Below are 18,357 nucleotides of genomic sequence, written 5' to 3'. Positions count from 1 at the left end.
ACTCACACATTTAGCCTACTCAAAAAACATATACACAATATACACATATACACATATCACAAAAATAAGCCTACCAACCCAATCTCATTAGAAAACATAACTATTTTTCCAGATGATGATATTGTATGAATTCATACAATGTCATCCATATGTAAATGTACAATATTTAGGAAAAAGGTAAGCATGAAAGTCCACCCCTAAACCCTCCCTTAAAAAATAAACATCAATCAGATCGTACAAATATAAATGAGATTGTACAAATTGAATACCAGTTTGCCAAAACATAAAATAGTAAAGAATTACCTTGAGACTGTGTTGACCTGCAGTTGATTTAAAAGCTTTAGGTCACATGATCTTAGAGAAACCATTCTAATATGCTGATTTGCTGTTCAGGAAACTTTTCTTGTTATTATCAGTGTTGAATGTATTATCCCAATCTTCAAGCAGAAAAAAACTGGATGAATATTCTGAATGACACCAATCCACAATCTGACTTGTGATGCAGCCTGGAACTAAATCACACCATGTTGGTTTGTCTGGCCAGAAGAGTTTGGGTTCCTTGCCATTGTCACCTTTGGCTTGTTTAGTTGGGGGACACTTAATAAGATTGAATGGAACTGAACACTAAACTGACCTCAGCTGAACGATGACCCTACAGTTTTTCTGTGTTTTATGGCAGAATTGATCTCTGAACCATCATTATACCATTATTTTTCTTGTTTATCCATGTAAAGCTACTTTGAAACGAGCTGCATTGTATAAATTGCTATACAAATAAAGGTGACTTGAGCTGACTTGAAATATTTTATATATAATATAAATTGCTAAATATTTTTGTGTAAACCGTTAAGTTTTTTTCTCCCACATTTTAGAGTGGCCTTTTATTGTGGCCAGCCTAAGGCACACCTGTGCAATAATCATGCTGTCTAATCAGCATCTTGATATGCCACACCTGTGAGGTGGATGGATTATCTCAGCAAAGGAGAAGTGCTCACTAACACAGATTTAGACAGATTTGTGAACAATACTTAAGAGAAATAGGCCTTTTGTGTACACAGAAAAAGTCTTAGATCTTTGAGTTCAGCTCATGAAAAATGGGGGCAAAAACAAAAGTGTTGCGTTTATAATTTTGTTTCAGTGTATGTGTGTGTGTGTGTGTATTATATACATTCAAATATGAGTATGTGTATATGTGTGTATATGTGCCCATAGTCTAAGAATCACCCATATATATATAGCAGACACAAGTATACCAACCCAAAGTCTAACATTAATGCGGGAATGTGGCTACAAATCCATGTAACGTTATGTAGAAAAAATTATAAAACACTGGCACAGTGCTAACAATTCCAATTTAATGACAACATTTTGACATAGAAAGGGCCATCAGGTCAAACGTGAGGCCTAAGAATGACCCTTTCTTGGTTGAAATGTTTGTGGGAAACAAAAAATCCTTATTCAACCAGGAACTGATTCTAAGCCTAAATCAGGATACAAGCTAGGATTTCCTTACCTCGATCTCTCATATGACTTACTGTCCAAGAGACAGACTTGGGCTAGACTGACTGAGAGTCAGAGGATTACTGGCCTAAATTTAAAGAGTAAACAATGTCAGCTGTCTGCTCTACAGCCTAGAAGAAAATTCACAAACAAATGCCCTACTTTAATTCTGAATACGGGCAACTGCTAACAGTAAAATTCAAACTGTGATTTGAAAAAATAAAATTAGGGTTTTTTTCATTCAGAGACTTAATGGCATGTAGTCTCACTACTGTACAAGAATTTCTGTCAATGTTTATTTCATGTCTGCATCTACATTTTACTTTTACATTCTCCAGTGTAAACACGAATCTTCCAATACTGATTAAATGCAATTTCGACAGCAGATTTTAAGTTTTCTGAATTGATGGACCTGGAGTGATGTAAACGCTTGGCGTAGTTGAGTAACAAAGGTGTGATGTAACCTTCAGTTGGCCTAAGAAAGACGCCGTCTCTTGTCACGTGCTGAATGTTTCGACCTTCCTCTCAGCCAAACTACAGAATTACGTCAGTTTTGTCTAGAACGAGGATTGGTGGTAAAGGACAAACCGTGTAAGAACAGAAGCTGTGATTGGTTGAATAGACAGCCTCGCTCTGCAGGTCTCTCAGCGTGGACATTGAGTGAAGATGGCGACCTGGTGTGTGCGTGCGATCAGACAGAGCTCCTCTATCATAGCGTCCCCTTTACTTGTAAGGTAGGTTTTCACAGCAGTGTTATTATGTGTAGTTGATGTCCATGCTTGGGTAAATATTTTGCTTTTACGGAAATGAATGACCTTTCTGTTACGTGAGCTGTTCACAAATGAATGATTGATGCTGATGTTCTAAGGACCCTCCGTTATATTCCTTCATGTGACAGTGTTTAGACAGCATTGTCTTTGTGTGTCGAGTTGTCCTGTAAGATACATTATACCTTTGCAGATAAGTTACATGGGATTATCGTTGCTTCTCAGTGAAATTTCCCTAAATGTCTTTCAGGTGTTTACCATATCATTGCATATTACATACAGAACATGTTTCATCGAGTTCAGTATTTTGGTTTCAATCTCCCTAAGCCTTTAAAAATAGTTTCCCCAATAAAAGACCCGTTTCCGACACGTGCTAGTGTCAAAGCTACTTCTGAAGAGCCACTGAAGTGTATAACGTTACTAGTTGTACTGCAACTGTATCACCTCATGATTGGTGTAGACTATCTCTTAACCAGTTGTAGACTTAGGTTTATACATACATTTTTGTAGAATCCCATGCTATTTAAATGTCCTACCATAAAATTAACCAGTTTAAGGTTAAAATGTTTTACATGCTCAAATGTAAAACTTTCGTCACGCATTCAGAGTTGACTGTTACCCATAAAGAAGCAGTTATCTATTTTTTTATCTATACGATTAATATTCATAAAGACAATGTCTGTTAATGTCTGTTAAAATGCTAATATTACTATTTTCTAAATGCATGTCTTATTGTCAATGATCCATACATGTATGTTTCATTAGCAATTGACCTTGTTGTTGCTATTATTATTATTAACCAAAATATCGGAAGATCCAGTTAAGATTAAAATTAAGTGTACAGGACTTTCCCGGTCCTTTAGTCCACTTAAACCCTGACCCTGCAAGCTCACGTTGGTCTGCCTCCATTTTTGAGTGCATGCCACATCTCAAAATCCAGTCAACAACCATTGCATAGAAGGAAGTCCCTGCCCGAAATTTAGCCTTTTTTGATAATGTTACACTCGAATGTACGTCACGGTACAGAACGAATGGTTTACTTCATTTCATTGCTACTTTTAGTTCCAAAAAGGATAAAAGACAGCCTAAAAGCCTATTGATGAGCAAAGATGCCACAATTCAAGTTGTGTACTTCAGTGGGGCCCTTAGCCAGCCGAGCAAGTGCCATTGAGATTGTTAAAGAATAACATTCTACTAGTATTCTCTAAACCTCCTTTTGGAAATAATAATGATAAATTGTTTTCTGGAGAATTCTGCCTTTTAAGAATAAGCCTGTTTGACAGCAGCAACCACCCTTACCATAGGTTGATTGCATAATAACAATGTATATAGCCTGTAACACAAAAACTGTTAGTGAATATTCTCATCTTTTAACTTCTCAGGGTGACTCCACGCCTCCTTTGCACAGCAGCCCAACAGAAAAGCTCAGGAACTGGGACTGAAGAAGAGAAACCAGAGCCCAGTGCAGCTGAGAAAGCCTTCATAGAAGAAAAGACACAACTGGAAGAACAGCTGAAAGATATTACGGTATTGCTGTGTTCTTAGTCTTAGCATCTGTTGTATAGAAGTTCTAGATGAAAGATTACCTCAAATCTGACAGTAAAAGTTCTTCTTGCAGTTCATAACCATGTAATTTCCCCCACACACCCTGACCTTTAATTGCCCTTGTAGTTTCTGCTGTCCCTGAGGACATTTTTATTATTTTTTTTTTTTAACAAATGCAAATTGGCAGATCATGTTTCAGATTAGTGATGTTCAGAGGATTTACTTGCCTGTAAATCAGCTGTAAAGTGTCCCAGACTTACTCAGAATGTCTTTGAGTCTCACACAGAGAGCAACTTCAGTTTCAGAATAATCATTACAGTAAATCCAGCACATTGTCAATATTTTTTATAATATTCCTATTCAACACAAATTTACTGAGTTTTTTAGAAAATGAAAACAAACTATTGCAGGTATTAAAAAAAGAAACATTGCAAATAGTATGAGGTTTTGTAATTTGTCAAATAGGTGTTTTTCTTTTATCTTTGTAGTTCACTGATCATTTTTTTTTTATTGTCTTTTGCTGAAGGATAAATACAAGCGGGCACTAGCAGACACTGAGAACCTTAGGCAAAGGAGTCAAAAGATGATTGATGATGCTAAGCTTTATGGTAAGCCATTATAATTATTTTATGAGCAGTTTTTATGAACAGCCATTTCTGGATTGGGTCAATTTGTTAAATGTTTTAACTCTCGTCTCTTTTCTTAGGAATCCAGGGCTTCTGTAAAGATCTCTTAGAGGTGGCTGACATCTTGGAGAAGGCAACCGAAAGCGTACCAAAAACTGAAATATCTACTGCAAATCTGCACCTGAAAAATCTTTATGACGGCCTTGTAATGACTGAGGTGCAGATCCAGAAGGTCTTCCAAAAACACGGCCTTGTTAAGCTTAACCCTGATGGTCAGAAGTTTGACCCTTATGAGCATGAGGCTGTCTTTCATGCACCTATTGAGGGCAAGGAGCCAGGTACCATAGCTGTAGTTACCAAAGTAGGCTACAGGCTGCACGGTCGCAACCTCCGGCCAGCTCTGGTGGGTGTAGTCAAAGCCCCCTAACTGGTCGTACACACTATGATGGTTATTGCCTGGTCAACTGATCGGTTTCTGTAATTTAGCTGGTCTTAGGTTTCACATTTTCTTTCTTTGTTAAAGGTGCCTCTGAGAGGTGAAATCCAATATATTGACAACTGAAGGACAATGCCAGACTAATCTTTGTGATTAATAATGATTATCAATAAAAAAAGATAGTTCTTGAGTATAAGAGCTGAGTGTGTGTGGTAGAAGATTCGGAGAATTGAATCTGTGAATTGAATTGGCTTTAACAGTATTCTCTGGAGGATCGTTCGTTACCATTCCAGGGACTTTCCTTAGAATCTTTTGAAGAATCTAAAGCTTTTAAAGAAACACTGCAGCATATTACCTTGTTGAACACATTTTATGCTTATTAAACGTATTTGCTCTTATTAATTACTTTACTGAAGAACGTAACCAGTTTGGTGATGTCTATGACAGCAGTTGTGAGATTCCACTATTTTTTTTTTTCCGTGTTATGCAGGTTTTTGAATTTATTTGTATGAGAGAATAGTTAGTCTTCTTTACAGAACTTGGAGTAATATTTTATCCAAAAATAAAATGAATAATTTTACAATAATTTACCTACTGGCAGTTGTACTTGCTAACTTTCACCATTAGTTTCATAGTGTGCAAACCTGATGAAATATCAACTACTGATGTTTTATGAAGATCTGGGTAACAGAAGGATGGCCACTTAAGGCTGCTTGGGAGATTAGTCATTTAGAAATTGTGGTTGTAATATGAAAAGAATGATGCCATGCTAATGGAAAAATATGAAATCTATGTGAACAAGCAGACAACTGTCAAATAAAGCATGTACCTCTTTTCAAATGTAGTCATTATTACATTTTCAATGGGTTTGTTATTCATTTTTGGTGAAAAGAAAGGTGCAATGGTATATTAAGGTTATCTGAATGGAAGTATATAGTGTACATACTTGGATATATTTCTTAAATGGCTCATATAAAAACATGACTGTTTAAAAATTACTATGAATTGCAGTTTTCTTATAGATTCTATTTAGATTATGCCTTCTGATATTAATTTTTTTTTACAGGTTTAGGCAAGGCACCATTTTTTTTTTTACTTAGGTTATATTTCAACACTTTAATACAAAGTAGGAAATAACATGACATATACAATAAAATACTTTCCATATACTCAACATTTTAACAAATATGATCCTTCCAAATGCATAATTTCACCAGAAAACATGTCATAACTAAGCAAAAAAAAATTTTTTTTAAATGTCACATTGTTTTTAAAAAAAAATGATAAAAATGTACTTGCGATAGTGTCATGTTCAGTCTCATATCCCCGCTCACATTTTCTTTCAAATCAGTTTTTACTTTAGAAAAATAATTATGCTCTATGAAATAGCATATTGAATTATTTAAAGTGTAAATATTAACCATAATAAACTGGTCAATTTGTCCTAAAAAAAAAAAAAACAACGTTGGTGTGTGTGACTAAACTAGTCTTGAAGAATGGTTTGGGTTCTTTAACGAGTGATCCTGTTTCCTATAACCATAAAGCACAACCTGAAGAATAACCCTTTCTAAAAATGTAAGCACCTTTATACAAATGAAACAAAGGCAGTGACAGAATACCATGGAAATAGAAGAGAACCCTCCACATTTGCATCATAATTTCCTTATATAACAGTGTCTTCATACCTACATTCATCATTTATCAAATGGTCACAGCCAATATCCTACATATATCTTGGATGAGTTTCTCTCCTAGTACAACTCTGCATATCTACTTTTAATGGCTTTAGTCATAATAAATTTGTGTGGGGTTGTTCCTTATATCATAGAAATGTGAAGAAAAACAATCAATGAGACACCTAAATTAAACCTTAACTTTTGTACATTTTTGATGTGGTACAATTTAATATTAAAATATAATATTAATTACAAGGAAAATGAATAAAAACGTCAACCAGGGTAAATATGCTTCAAGGCACACAACATAAGCATACTCAACAATGAATGACTGTTTATGGGACTATATGTACCAATGTCTGGGGCAAAAATTACAGGGTATAAAAAAAGATGAGGACCACCACCTTGGCCTAAACACTGTTATTTCCAATATCGTATACATTAAAAAAATTAAAAATGGCTAAAAGTTAGACTGCACCTATCTATTCTATTTGACTCTTAATATATTAAACATTTCAAAACTATGTAAAAAAAAATTTAACCTTTGCATTGGCCTCTGTGAACAGTGCTTTTCTTAGTTTTCTACAGCTTTGGGGTAGACACAAGCAGTCAACAATAACATTAAAAATCATGGGAAAATATGTTTATCTAAGATTTGGCATTGCATGAAGATTTTGTCAAGGCATTTGAAAATTTAAAAAAAATTTAGTATGTAGTTGTAACATACAGTCTCAGCTTATAAATCGTGTACATGTTGAAATGAGAACCCTTGATGCTGTATTTAACTTTAATCCTCACTTTACCCAACAAACAGAATAATACTCTCTTGAAACAGGAGCATTGTGGTAAATGTTCTCCATTGGTGATCAGGGCCTGGATGTGTGCCATTTAACTTGAGCCTCTGAAACATGCTCAATAGTAACATAACCTCGCAAAGATCAACTCCAAAAAATAATAATAATCAAACATGAACTTTTAGACATTTAGATAGTATGGAGCATGCGTCATGTGACTCACATTCCCACAATTGACACAACAAAATACATCCAACTGAAACAGGCAAATTCAGGTTAGAACACAGGAAGTTTAGACTTTTGGCAAGCAGAACAAGGATCTGACCTAATTTCCTTCTTACAAAAAAAAAAAAAGAAACTCAGAACCAATTTTAAAAATCTGCTTTGTACAACAATAAACATTCTGTTTATACTCTATTGGCAGGGAACATTCAACACCACTCCAAATCACACTCAAAACGGAGGCATTTTAACGTGGCGCAATGGGTTTTTGTGTGGTTATTCTGATGTATTACACAGGACAACTTGCTGGAAAGTTCCCTATGGATACTGATTATGTACTATAACCATGTTTATGTTTCGATGAGGAGATCTGAGATCAAAGACAGACATGTTAGACTCACTGAAGGTCCACAACCAGTAGTGTGGCACCTACAGTCATTTAGTTCTCACAGGCTTTTCTGAAATGCAATATAAAACAGTAGAAAAATATATTTACAGCTATTATTCTTACAGCCAAATCTTTGGACAGTGCCGTTAGGAGGCTTCTCGGGATATCCAGCCGCTCTCCGACAGGAAATTCAGAATCCTTTTTTTCAGCACCTTGTCCAGGTAGCTGGGTAGGCGGCTTTTCGAGGGAATGCCTTGCCTTTTCTGTAAGTGATCTTTGATGATGATAGTCTTGACAGTCAGATAGCGTGTGGGACTTAGGTTCATAGAGTTACACAGTACCTTCTCCCGATGGGACAGCAGCTCAAAGCCAGACAGGTTCTCGATGGCTGAGAACTCACTGTCTTTCCCCTCCTCTTTGATGGCACTGACTCCTCCACCTCCGCCAAGCCCACCTCCTGCTCCAACTCCTCCTCCAAGCCCGGCCACTCCTCCTCCGCCGCTACTACCTCTCTTTGAACCAGCAATACTTTTATTTTCTTTCCGTTTTTCTCGTTTGTGACGTGCCGCCTCATACTCGGCCGACTCGTCGAGTCTCGTGATGCCATTCCGCCGATAACGCTGAAGCTCCCGAACTTTCGCCCGCAGCATGCGCTCTTTGTGCATGTTATCAAAGAATTCTTCAAACTCACGTTGTGGCATGAACTGGCAAAGGGCACGTAGTTTCGTCCGTTGCTCTTTCTCTTCCTTGGTGATTTTGCGTTTCGGTGTTGCTGCTGAAGAGGAGCCCAGCGACCCTGTCGGAATGATGGTGGTGCCACCTCCCAGTCCTACAGCTCCACCTATGCCCCCAACCCCCCCTGTCCCACCTGGTCGTTCTCGCTCTTTATCCTTTTTGTCCCGTCCCAGAAAGGCTGGCACTAAATTGTAATCACGAGCGATGTTTTTGCGTCGCTGGCGCTCACGCAGCTTACGCACGTACATGTCCACATGGGCTCGTTTCATCTCGATCTCGATATCTTCATCATCGTAGTTTACAGACAGGCCACTGATGAGTTTCTCTGCCTCTTGGTCATATTCGATCTCGTAGTCGTCACGAAGCGGCATATATCCCAGCTGCTGCTGCTCTGCCACAGATATGTCTAATGGGGGCAACGGGGTAGTCAAACTAGGAGACAGCGGACCTCCGCTGGGACAAGTGTGGTCTGTCACGCGGTTGGGGATGCTGTCAGGGATGCAGGCTTTGCCCAGATTCCCATGGATATACATGCTCACATAATGGTCCATGACCTCCTGAGGGGTGCGTGATGCACCCACATGGGCTGCCATATCCTCCTAACACACAGAAATAAACAAAGATACAGAGTTAGTTCATTCAAACATTAAATTCTGTCATTTACTCTCCCTCATGTCAGTGCAAATGCATGTCATTCATCTACAAATCACCAATAAAGATGACAGCTGTCTCTTTAGAAGACATATATTAAACCACTCGATTCATATGGATAATGTTTACAACGTTTTTTGAAGCATCAAAGTTTTGGTGACATGGACTTTCAATTGAAGGACAAAAATCTCATCATGTTTTATTTAAAAAAGTACCATCAGGTTGTGTTTAGAAGATAACAAAAGCCTTATGAGTTTGAAACGATATGAGGGTGAGTAAATAAACTAAGCCTTTAACATTATTATTATTTCTTAACATACATTATATTAATGCAAATATAACTTAATGAATATAACCTGCTTTCAGCAATAGTGCAGAGTACAGTTTGTTCTCTCTGTGGAAACTCTATATTGTGCCGTTTATTATGAATGAGCAAAACTTTAAATGGGTTGTAAAATTCATTTCTGCAATTCATTTCATTGGGTTAAATAATCCTGTAATACAATATGCAGCACAGACCTAGGGGATATGCTTGGTTCTTAAAAAAAACTATTTCTAAGTTTCTTCAACTAAGCAATGCATCATTTGTTGCAGACTAAGCATGACCATTGTGTATTGATGTGCACATTTGGCCATGCAAAGGAAGTTTATTAAAGACGCATCAATATGGACTCATTTGAGAATCGTACCCAGTTACCAAATCCATATTGCTCGATGGCATCGAGCAGCGACTGCTCTTCCCTGCTAGTCCATCCTCCCTCTGCATCGGGACCCCAGAGCGAGAAGCGCCCGCCGTCAACTTGCTGATAGCCATGCCATCGCCTGTGGTTACCGATCTCGGCACCTGCGGAGAAGCACTCCGGACAAAGTTCAATATCCTGGCATTCGGCACAGCGAATCCGCAAATTCGTAACATCTGCCAAGCAGTTCACGCAGTACTTCTTCCCTAGGTCGGCCATATTGCTTACTACCGCTTGTTGTTGGAAGCAGCAGTGGCGCGGGGCTGGGCATGCGCAGTGGAGTATCTCCGGTCACGCCGCTGCGTCTTATTAATATTAATAAGGACACAGCGAACGCCTGCGATTGGCTCTCGCTCTGGGTGCCCATGGCAACAAGCACGCACGCCCGTACAGACACAAAATAGTTGAGGAAAGCGTCTTTCATGAGCTAAACATTGATTTACTTTAGAGAAATTACATGTAATTATTGTAATAATTAAAAAAAAAAACTTTGTAAATTCAATCATATAAAATGGAAGAGGAGTCATTAGAGCTAAAACATGAAGAAAGTCCTGTTTTAGAAAATACTCTGGTGGAAAACACTGAAACAATTGAGGATCTAACAGAGGCAGCAAGTGCTCAGGTTGAGGAGGAAGAATCTGAAGAAACTGAACCTCTTAACATCTCAGAAGGTGTTGAGGATGATGTGGTCAAGCAGGGTTCACAGCTGACAGAAGACATGTCTATTGCTGAGACAAGTGAACCACAGATATCTGAAACCGAGTTTGGGCAACGTATGATAACAGAAGAGGAGGATGGAATAGAACCCCTTATAAATGAGACCTTGGAGGACACTGAGGGTCCTGAAATAGGACATTTTATTGACGATCTTCTATCTCGTGAGGACACTGAGGAGGAAGAGGAGGATAGACATCCAGCTGGTCCTGACCCAGAGAGAGAGAGGACAAGCCCTCCTAATGAATCAACGGTGCCTGCAGAAGAAGAGGAGACTGGTCTCAACATCAACACTACAGAATATATGGCCCTGCTACCTGAACTACAGGCTGAGAGTGAAACACTCAGCAAGCTAAATGGTCAGCTGCAGACCAAAATAGCAGAATACCTCAGTAAGAAGGCAGGTGATAAACATCCCAGACTGGACGGAGATATCTCAGACCAGGAGCAGTACCAAAAGTACCTGGATCTCATGGAGGAGCTAAAAGTGCAGCACCACCGTGTCTCAGAGCTCCACCAACAGCGGACTGAGGAGCTCCGCCAGCAGAGCTTAGAGAAACTGAAGCAGGTGGAGCACGAGCTGAGATCCCTAGCTGCACTGAAATATGAAGCTGCCATGACAGCACTGACCGGTAAGGTGGGCAAACAGGCAGCACTGGCAAAGGTGGAGAAGCTGCAGTCAGATGAACTGAAGCAGGAAGGCAAGCTGGCATCCGTGCGTCTCAACAACATCAAGCTCAAGAACAAAATATGTCAGCTTGAGACGGAACTTAAATCCAAGCGTGAGCTTGCTGATGGCTTGCTGCTGATGGACTTTGAGCAGCTCAAAACAGAGAACCAGACATTTAAAGACAAGCTGAAGGAGCGCAGCGAGGAGCTACTTAGGCTGAAAAGGAAGGTTGCCTGCTCTGTGCAGGTAAATGAGTTTTTTTGAATGAATGAATGTATGTGTGTGTGTATTTTCCACCTCATTTCAGGAGTGAAATTTGTTTTTGTGGTCATCAGGAGCATATAAATGTTAAAAATAAATTATATATTAATATATTGAAATAATTATATATAATTATTATTAATAAGGTAATAATAACAAATATTTTATATAAATGTATTAATAAAAATTAATAATATATATATATATAATTATTTCATTATATAAATAGCTGAATGCCCAACTTTAAGTCTTTTAAAACGTTGTGCATATAAGCTATTCATATAATATAGGTTATGTAACAACATAACAACTTACATAATAAGTTTACCATTATCCATAAAATGCATTGTGTGTAGCAACCTATATTGTTTCCACAATTGTGTTTTTACACGTTTTTTGTCCCACAACTTCAGGGCATTTCCCATGTGAAAGAGAAGCTGCATTTCATGCAGATGGAGAATAAGGTCAAACACACTCAACTGGCGAAGACAGACACATTGGTGGCTCTTAAACGTGAAGTGCTGACACGTACTCGACAGGCTCGTGACGGCCTGCGTGCAGACAACCTTAAGCTGCAGCAGCGCTGTGGCCTGCTGGGAAACACCACACTGCTGCAGGACTTTGAGGAGAAGGTAGACACCTCCGAATGCCTGCAGCAGAGACTAGAGATGTTGAAGAGACGTCACGCTGAGCTCACGCTGAAGTGTGCTGGAGTCAAGCAGAAGATCGAGCAAAGCAAACCAGAGGGCCAGTGACAACACAGGTGCATGTACTTCCCTTCAGTAATTGAGTTAAATGCAATGAATAGAATGTAACTTGACAAAGCTTATCTTTTGCAAAGCGTTAAAGTTTATAGAAAGGTTTGGTGAGATATAATACTTTGTAATAATTTGTTATAATAATTTGTCATCTTAAATATTATTCAAATAGTATTTATCTTAGTTATTTTCTTTTGTTGATTGTCTTGATTGTCACAGTACCAAACGTGCTTATAGAGGTTAGCACTCAATTAAAGAACACATGACTTCTTTCATTTTGCTAGACTTACTACTTTAAAGGATGCTGCTGAAGTTTTTATCCTTAAGTGCAAAGCAGAAGAAATTAATGTATATGGATTTTCTAATCTACCTTATCAATTAACATCGACAGCAACATTTTTCATGTTTATATATTTTTACATATAAATTTAAACATGTGCATTAACAGCACCCAAACATTTTTTGAGACAGCCACCATTTTTTCTGTAGACAGAAAAAAAAATTTGTTCACTTTAGATTTTGATTGGCCATTTGATTAAACTTGTCTTGTTGTCTATGCTGTTGACGTACAACAAGAATTTTACAAAAATATTCATAAGGATATTAATTTGTCAGTTTTGTGGTATGTTGTACTTTATTGGAAGTGCATAATATAAGACAATTATTACATTATTAAGTAGAAAAAAAATTATTTTCAAACGTTTCTTTAATCAATCATGAAATTATAATGTGGTAAAATACCATATATGGTGCTAATACTGCTTGAAGTTAATGATTAAGGTGCTGTATAGCAATCATGTCGCTATCAGTAAAATCAATGTGACTGCTGTATGTTTACATGCATTATGCTGCAGAAAAAATAACACTACAGTTAGAAACGTTATTGACATTTAATGCAGAAGACTAAAGATATAGCAAACTCAGACAGTAAACATGCAGTAATTTGTCATGATACCATAACAATGAAAAATAATAGATCAGCACAAGAAGATTACTGAGCTAATTATTCAGTTATGAAACAAGGTAAAACACTGTCATTCCAGCTGCGTCACCAAAGATCACGATCATTGATTGCTTTCATGGTACTCTTCACCCAGCTCAGCTGAGGATCCACGCAGACACGATAACCCTTCTTTGTGACAAAACTGATAGAAGGAAAAGATCACAGTTGCTCCACACAGCAATCATACAAACTTACACAATATGATGAATTTCCATTCAACAGTCTCAATGTTGACAAATTACACATTATTAAGGGTTATTACAGTCATTTGCATCATTGTCTTTTACAGAATTAGGAATGAAAATGAAAACAGGCAATGGCAAAACTCACATGACTCCAGGTTTGGCGCATTACATTCTTGTTGTCACCATGTAGGAATCAATTTTAGCGAATTGTTCTCCCATAATAATTAAAACAGCATTCGGTTGGTAAATTGGCATCTGTGTTGAAAAATGTCATTTATTTATATAATGGGCCAATTATTATAAAAACAGCAAAATTGGCCATATTTGTTATCTCAAATAGTATCTTAAAGCAGTGGTCTCAAACTTAATTCCTGGAGGGCCACAGCTCTGCTTTAGAGTTTAGCTCCAACCAGCTCCAACTCACACACCTGCTTGGAAGTTTCTAGTAATCCTGAAGACCTTGATTAGCTGGATCAGGTGTAATTGTTTAGGGTAGGAGCTAAACTATCTCCTTGTCCAAATACCCACACTTGCGGTCTTGGCCACTTGAGAGCGCGTGCGCACGACAGGATGTAAGTACGCAAGACTGTCCCAGGTCTTAAAAACGCCAGAGCGCAGTGCCCTTAATGCCGAGTTCACACTGCACGATTTTCAAACTCGTCGGATCGCCGTTGTTTTCACACTGCGTGACTATCTGGGGTAGCATTCAGTTGCTGCTGTGTTCACATTGCCCGATGGATCGGCGACCGGGGGTTTCACACTGCATGGCTTCACAATAGGAAGAATCGCCGACAGCTCTGTCTGGTCCGCAAACTACGTTTCATAACAAAACACACGCGAGAAGTGATAAGGAAATAACGCGAGAACCCGCGTGCGTCAGACCGGAGTTCTCGAGTTGTGGTCTTCATGCTCACTTGAACACTTGGACCAAATACAGGAAATACGTCATATAAGTAGTCAAGTTGTCAAGTGCAAAGACCGTAAGTCTGGGTATTTGGACAAGGCATTTGAAGAGCTGTGGCCCTCCAGGAATTGAGTTTGAGACCAATGATCTAAAGCTTTATATCACAGTTCTTTTCTTAATATGTTTATCACAGTGCCAGCAGATGGCGATATTTGTCACGTCAAGTCAACTGGGCAACCACTTCTGTCCATTCTAATGTGTTCTATTATTCTAATGTATTCTTGAAAGAACTCGATTTCACATATTTGACATTGAATTACAGAGGGTAGTGCTCAACAAACGATTGATGTTTGGCTTTAGCACGTAACTTTTGCAGTGTCCGAGTGGAAAAACATGCTTCAGCTGTATTTTCCAAGCCGTTGCTGGAAGGTCATGGTGGAACATTTAAAGAATTTTTAAGGTGTTTTGCATTTAACATTATAGGTGATGCTGGTTTTGCTAATTAGACGCAATCTATTTTAAAAACAATGAGCAGGATATGGCCTCCCACAGGAAATGCAGCTGAAGGTGGTACAGGGTGGTACAGGGTCATGGGCATAAGCGGTCGACCACAAATTCTAGTGCTCCGCTGACAGCTTCGAGGTGTTATCATCTAGTTACACATTTGTATGCAGATGAGAAACTAGTGCTATTAAAAGACAACACCTGAACACCACCAACACATTCTGCAATAGACAACATTTCGTTGTGCAATACTATGCTGATCTTTTAAAAATGTCCAAAATGATGTTAGGAATGCTCATATTCGGCTTGTCTAGCTTGTTTTATTTGAGGCCCATTTATACTTTAATGATCAAGTATAACTGGTAATCAGTTCTTTGAATGATCTTGCTTTCAGAAGTCATTTATTAATACGTTATGTGAAAAAGTTCAGTGCTGAGAGACTATGCAGCAACTTCACATAGGGAGCAATTTGAGGTCTGCTAGCTCTAAAAAAAAAAAACCTTATAGTAGTGATCTTTCATAAAAACAACACCTCGTGATCTTGACAGGTTGTATGTGGAAGGAACATATTTTAGTTCTGTTTTTTAGCTGTATCTGTTTTAAATTATGCATCTTACTAATATTACCAGTTTAGATCGAGTTGGCTTATGGAAATCCATGTGTAATTCTGGAACTCCAGTCCCTTGTTCATCAGCACTGCAGTATTTTTTTTTTTATATTCTTTAGTCACAATACACCGTTGTCTGTGCTGTGTTGGGTCTGCTGTACTGAATGCTATCCTCACTAGTTTAAAGGACCTTGTTGAATTATTTGTGCAAAACAGGAAATTAATACATTCTATGGACACAGAAAAGGTCAATAATTAGTGACACCTGAATAGATAACATGAGCATATGCATACTTACACTTACAGTTGTGCTCAAAATTATTCATACCCTTGGTAAATATGATTTAAAAAAAGGCTGTAAAAATCAATCTGTATCATCAATCCTTTAGATATTTTATTTTAAAAAATTTACTAAAATCTAACATTTCATTGGAGAATAAGAGTTTAAAATGGGAGAGAAATCCCATTATGAAATAAATGTTTTTCTCTAATACACATTGGCCACAATTAATCATACCCTTTTATCCAATACTTTTTGCAACCTCCTTTTGCCAAGAGAACAGCTCCGAGTCTTCACCTATAATGCCTGAAGAGTTTAGAGAACATCTGACAGGAGATCAGAGACCATTCCTTCATCCAGAATCTCTCCAGACCCTTCAGATTCCCAGCTGCATGTTGATGCTTCTCCTCTTCAGTTCAGCACACTCATTTGTCCTGTTGGAAGATCCAACCATGGCCCTTTATAAGATTTCTAGCATGGACAGTCAGTTTTAAATTTTTTATCCATTGGTATTTTATAGAATCCATTATGCCATCTATCCGAACAAGATATCCAGGATCTCCGGCAGAAAAATAGGCCCACAACATTAAAGATCTAGCAGTATATTTAATTGTACACATGGGGTACTTTTTTATCCCTGTGTGCACCAAAACCATCTTGAGTGTTTGCTGCATTTTTTAGTTTCATCTGACCATTGAACCCAGTCCCGTTTAAAATTCCAGTCGTGTCTAGCAAATAAATATGCTGGAGTTTGTTTTTGGATGAGAGCGTTTTCTTTTCTAGTTTTTTCTTGAAACCCTCCCAAACAACATTGTTTTTTTTTGGGGGGGGGACTCTTTTCTATAAGACTATTTTCTGCAGTTCTCCAGCTGTGATCTTGGACTCTTTGGCCACTCAAACTCTCTTCCTCACCGTGCATTAGGACGATACAGACACACGTCCTCTTACTTTATTAGAGAAAAATATTTCATAATGTGATTTTCCCCCACTTTCCCTTTTTTTTTTTTACTTTAAAGGTTAGATTTTTTTTTTTTTTTACATTTTTTAATGAAAGATCAAGTGGATAAACAATGCGGATTTATTTTCACAGCCTTCTTTGATCATATTTATCAAGGGTATGAATAATTTTGAGCACAACTGTACAATACAATAAATGACATTGACAACAACCGTTTTTGTCATATATTAAATTTTAATATTAATATGTTGTTATATTAACCCTCTGGCCCTCTTCGTTTAGGAGTCACACTTGCATCCTTCGCGGTCAAAAGTGACCGAAGCCTTGAAATGTAACTTTTTTCATCAGGAAAATCAATGTAATATATTTTTGTTCAATAATATTTTTGTATTATTATTTATGATTTAGAGGGAATTTTATGATGCAATATTTATACAATTTTAATTAGCCATTTTCTCCATTAGAATTTAAAAAAAATTTTTTTTCATATCTTTATTTACTATTTTTGAATAAATGCAATATTTCACATTAAAATAGAGTGAGGCCATTTAAAATCCATTTTTTTAAGTGAGAATTGGGCCATCTGGAGGCATTAAAAAATAAAAACTTGTGTAATGTTGCGTAACCTCTTATATTAGCACCCTATATACAGAGGCTTTTGGATTCCCGTTGTTTTTTTGTTTTTTTTAATCAAATTTCTTCATTTTTTTAGGTTTTGCATTTAGATATATATCTAGACATTCTAAAATAAAGATATTTTTGGTTAGATAAGTACCAGGTTTTACATTATGATTACAGTCAAACATTAAAATATTGTTAGAAAGGGAACACATAGAAAGCATTTTTGTTACTCAGTATTTGATAATTAAAAAAAATCTAACAAAATAAGGAATGGATAGTGATAATTCAAAACACTTTACAAAAATTTTGTAATTAATTGATATTTTATTCAATGTAATTCAATAAATGTTAATAAAACTTCAGAAGGGAACAGCAATTATGATGAAACACAAACTAACAACAGCAAAAACAATCAGTATCAAACAGTAGATGTAAAAAAGAGGAATCAAAATGTAATAATTATAAACAATTTTAACATACATACATACAGTAATTATTTTATGCATTGCTGCACATGCAACAGATATCAGGAACATCTGTTAGGCTAAAATAAGATCAAATGCAATAACAGTAAATTGAAGAAAAAGAATAAAAATAACCATAAATAGTAACTATTTACATACAAACCGTAATTATTTTACACATTGCTGCAAATGCAACAGACAGTATTACAGTGTCTCTTCCACACTGAAAGTTTGCACTTTATGCAAAAACTGCTGGTTTTCACATCCTTTGGCATTTGGCACCTTTTTCTTTTCTGTGAGAAACTGGTCATAGAGGAATGAGCCATGGAGGGACCAGCCGCTGAGGCA

The 18,357-nt window shown here is 37.3% G+C and overlaps 3 protein-coding genes across 4 annotated transcripts; 2 read left to right on the top strand and 1 right to left on the bottom strand.

Annotated features, from left to right (window-relative positions):
* Nucleotides 1-2,106: 2,106 nt before the first annotated feature.
* LOC107656173 (grpE protein homolog 1, mitochondrial-like) lies at nucleotides 2,107-5,714 on the top strand. The gene is made up of 4 exons (XM_016443907.1): nucleotides 2,107-2,234; nucleotides 3,650-3,794; nucleotides 4,339-4,420; nucleotides 4,519-5,714. Exons 1-4 carry the CDS (start codon nucleotides 2,167-2,169, stop codon nucleotides 4,863-4,865), a joined length of 642 nt encoding a protein of 213 aa, XP_016299393.1. The 5' UTR covers nucleotides 2,107-2,166; the 3' UTR covers nucleotides 4,866-5,714.
* A 1,383-nt stretch (nucleotides 5,715-7,097) lies between these two features.
* tada2b (transcriptional adaptor 2B) lies at nucleotides 7,098-10,463 on the bottom strand. 2 transcript variants are annotated; one of them, XM_016443958.1, is made up of 2 exons: nucleotides 10,030-10,463; nucleotides 7,098-9,288 (listed from the first exon to the last, which is right to left on the bottom strand). In XM_016443958.1, the coding sequence occupies exons 1-2, from the start codon at nucleotides 10,297-10,299 to the stop codon at nucleotides 8,101-8,103; spliced, it is 1,458 nt and encodes a 485-aa protein (XP_016299444.1). In that variant the 5' UTR covers nucleotides 10,300-10,463; the 3' UTR covers nucleotides 7,098-8,100. The 2 variants fall into 2 exon arrangements, with proteins under 2 accessions (XP_016299444.1, XP_016299445.1); XM_016443959.1 differs by having other exon boundaries at nucleotides 10,038-10,145.
* Nucleotides 10,464-10,547: 84 nt separating this feature from the next.
* Nucleotides 10,548-12,483, top strand: cfap184 (cilia and flagella associated protein 184). The gene is made up of 2 exons (XM_016443906.1): nucleotides 10,548-11,710; nucleotides 12,139-12,483. The coding sequence occupies exons 1-2, from the start codon at nucleotides 10,592-10,594 to the stop codon at nucleotides 12,478-12,480; spliced, it is 1,461 nt and encodes a 486-aa protein (XP_016299392.1). The 5' UTR covers nucleotides 10,548-10,591; the 3' UTR covers nucleotides 12,481-12,483.
* The last annotated feature ends 5,874 nt before the right edge of the window (nucleotides 12,484-18,357 follow it).

Source organism: Sinocyclocheilus anshuiensis, unplaced genomic scaffold (assembly GCF_001515605.1).
Source record: "Sinocyclocheilus anshuiensis isolate Anshui unplaced genomic scaffold, SAMN03320099.WGS_v1.1 scaffold1429, whole genome shotgun sequence".
NCBI classification, from domain to species: Eukaryota; Metazoa; Chordata; class Actinopteri; order Cypriniformes; family Cyprinidae; genus Sinocyclocheilus; species Sinocyclocheilus anshuiensis.
The sequence above is the reverse complement of the archived record's forward strand: the minus strand, read 5'-3'. Positions and strand labels throughout refer to the sequence as shown.

Coding starts and splice junctions, on each gene's coding strand:
- LOC107656173 (XM_016443907.1), top strand. CDS start 2,167: ATGGCGACCTGGTGTGTGCGTGCGATCAGACAGAGCTCCTCTATCATA. Junction 2,235..3,649: donor GCGTCCCCTTTACTTGTAAG/GTAGGTTTTCAC, acceptor TTAACTTCTCAG/GGTGACTCCACGCCTCCTTT. Junction 3,795..4,338: donor AACAGCTGAAAGATATTACG/GTATTGCTGTGT, acceptor CTTTTGCTGAAG/GATAAATACAAGCGGGCACT.
- tada2b (XM_016443958.1), bottom strand. CDS start 10,299: ATGGCCGACCTAGGGAAGAAGTACTGCGTGAACTGCTTGGCAGATGTT. Junction 9,289..10,029: donor AATATGGATTTGGTAACTGG/GTACGATTCTCA, acceptor TCTGTGTGTTAG/GAGGATATGGCAGCCCATGT.
- cfap184 (XM_016443906.1), top strand. CDS start 10,592: ATGGAAGAGGAGTCATTAGAGCTAAAACATGAAGAAAGTCCTGTTTTA. Junction 11,711..12,138: donor AGGTTGCCTGCTCTGTGCAG/GTAAATGAGTTT, acceptor CCACAACTTCAG/GGCATTTCCCATGTGAAAGA.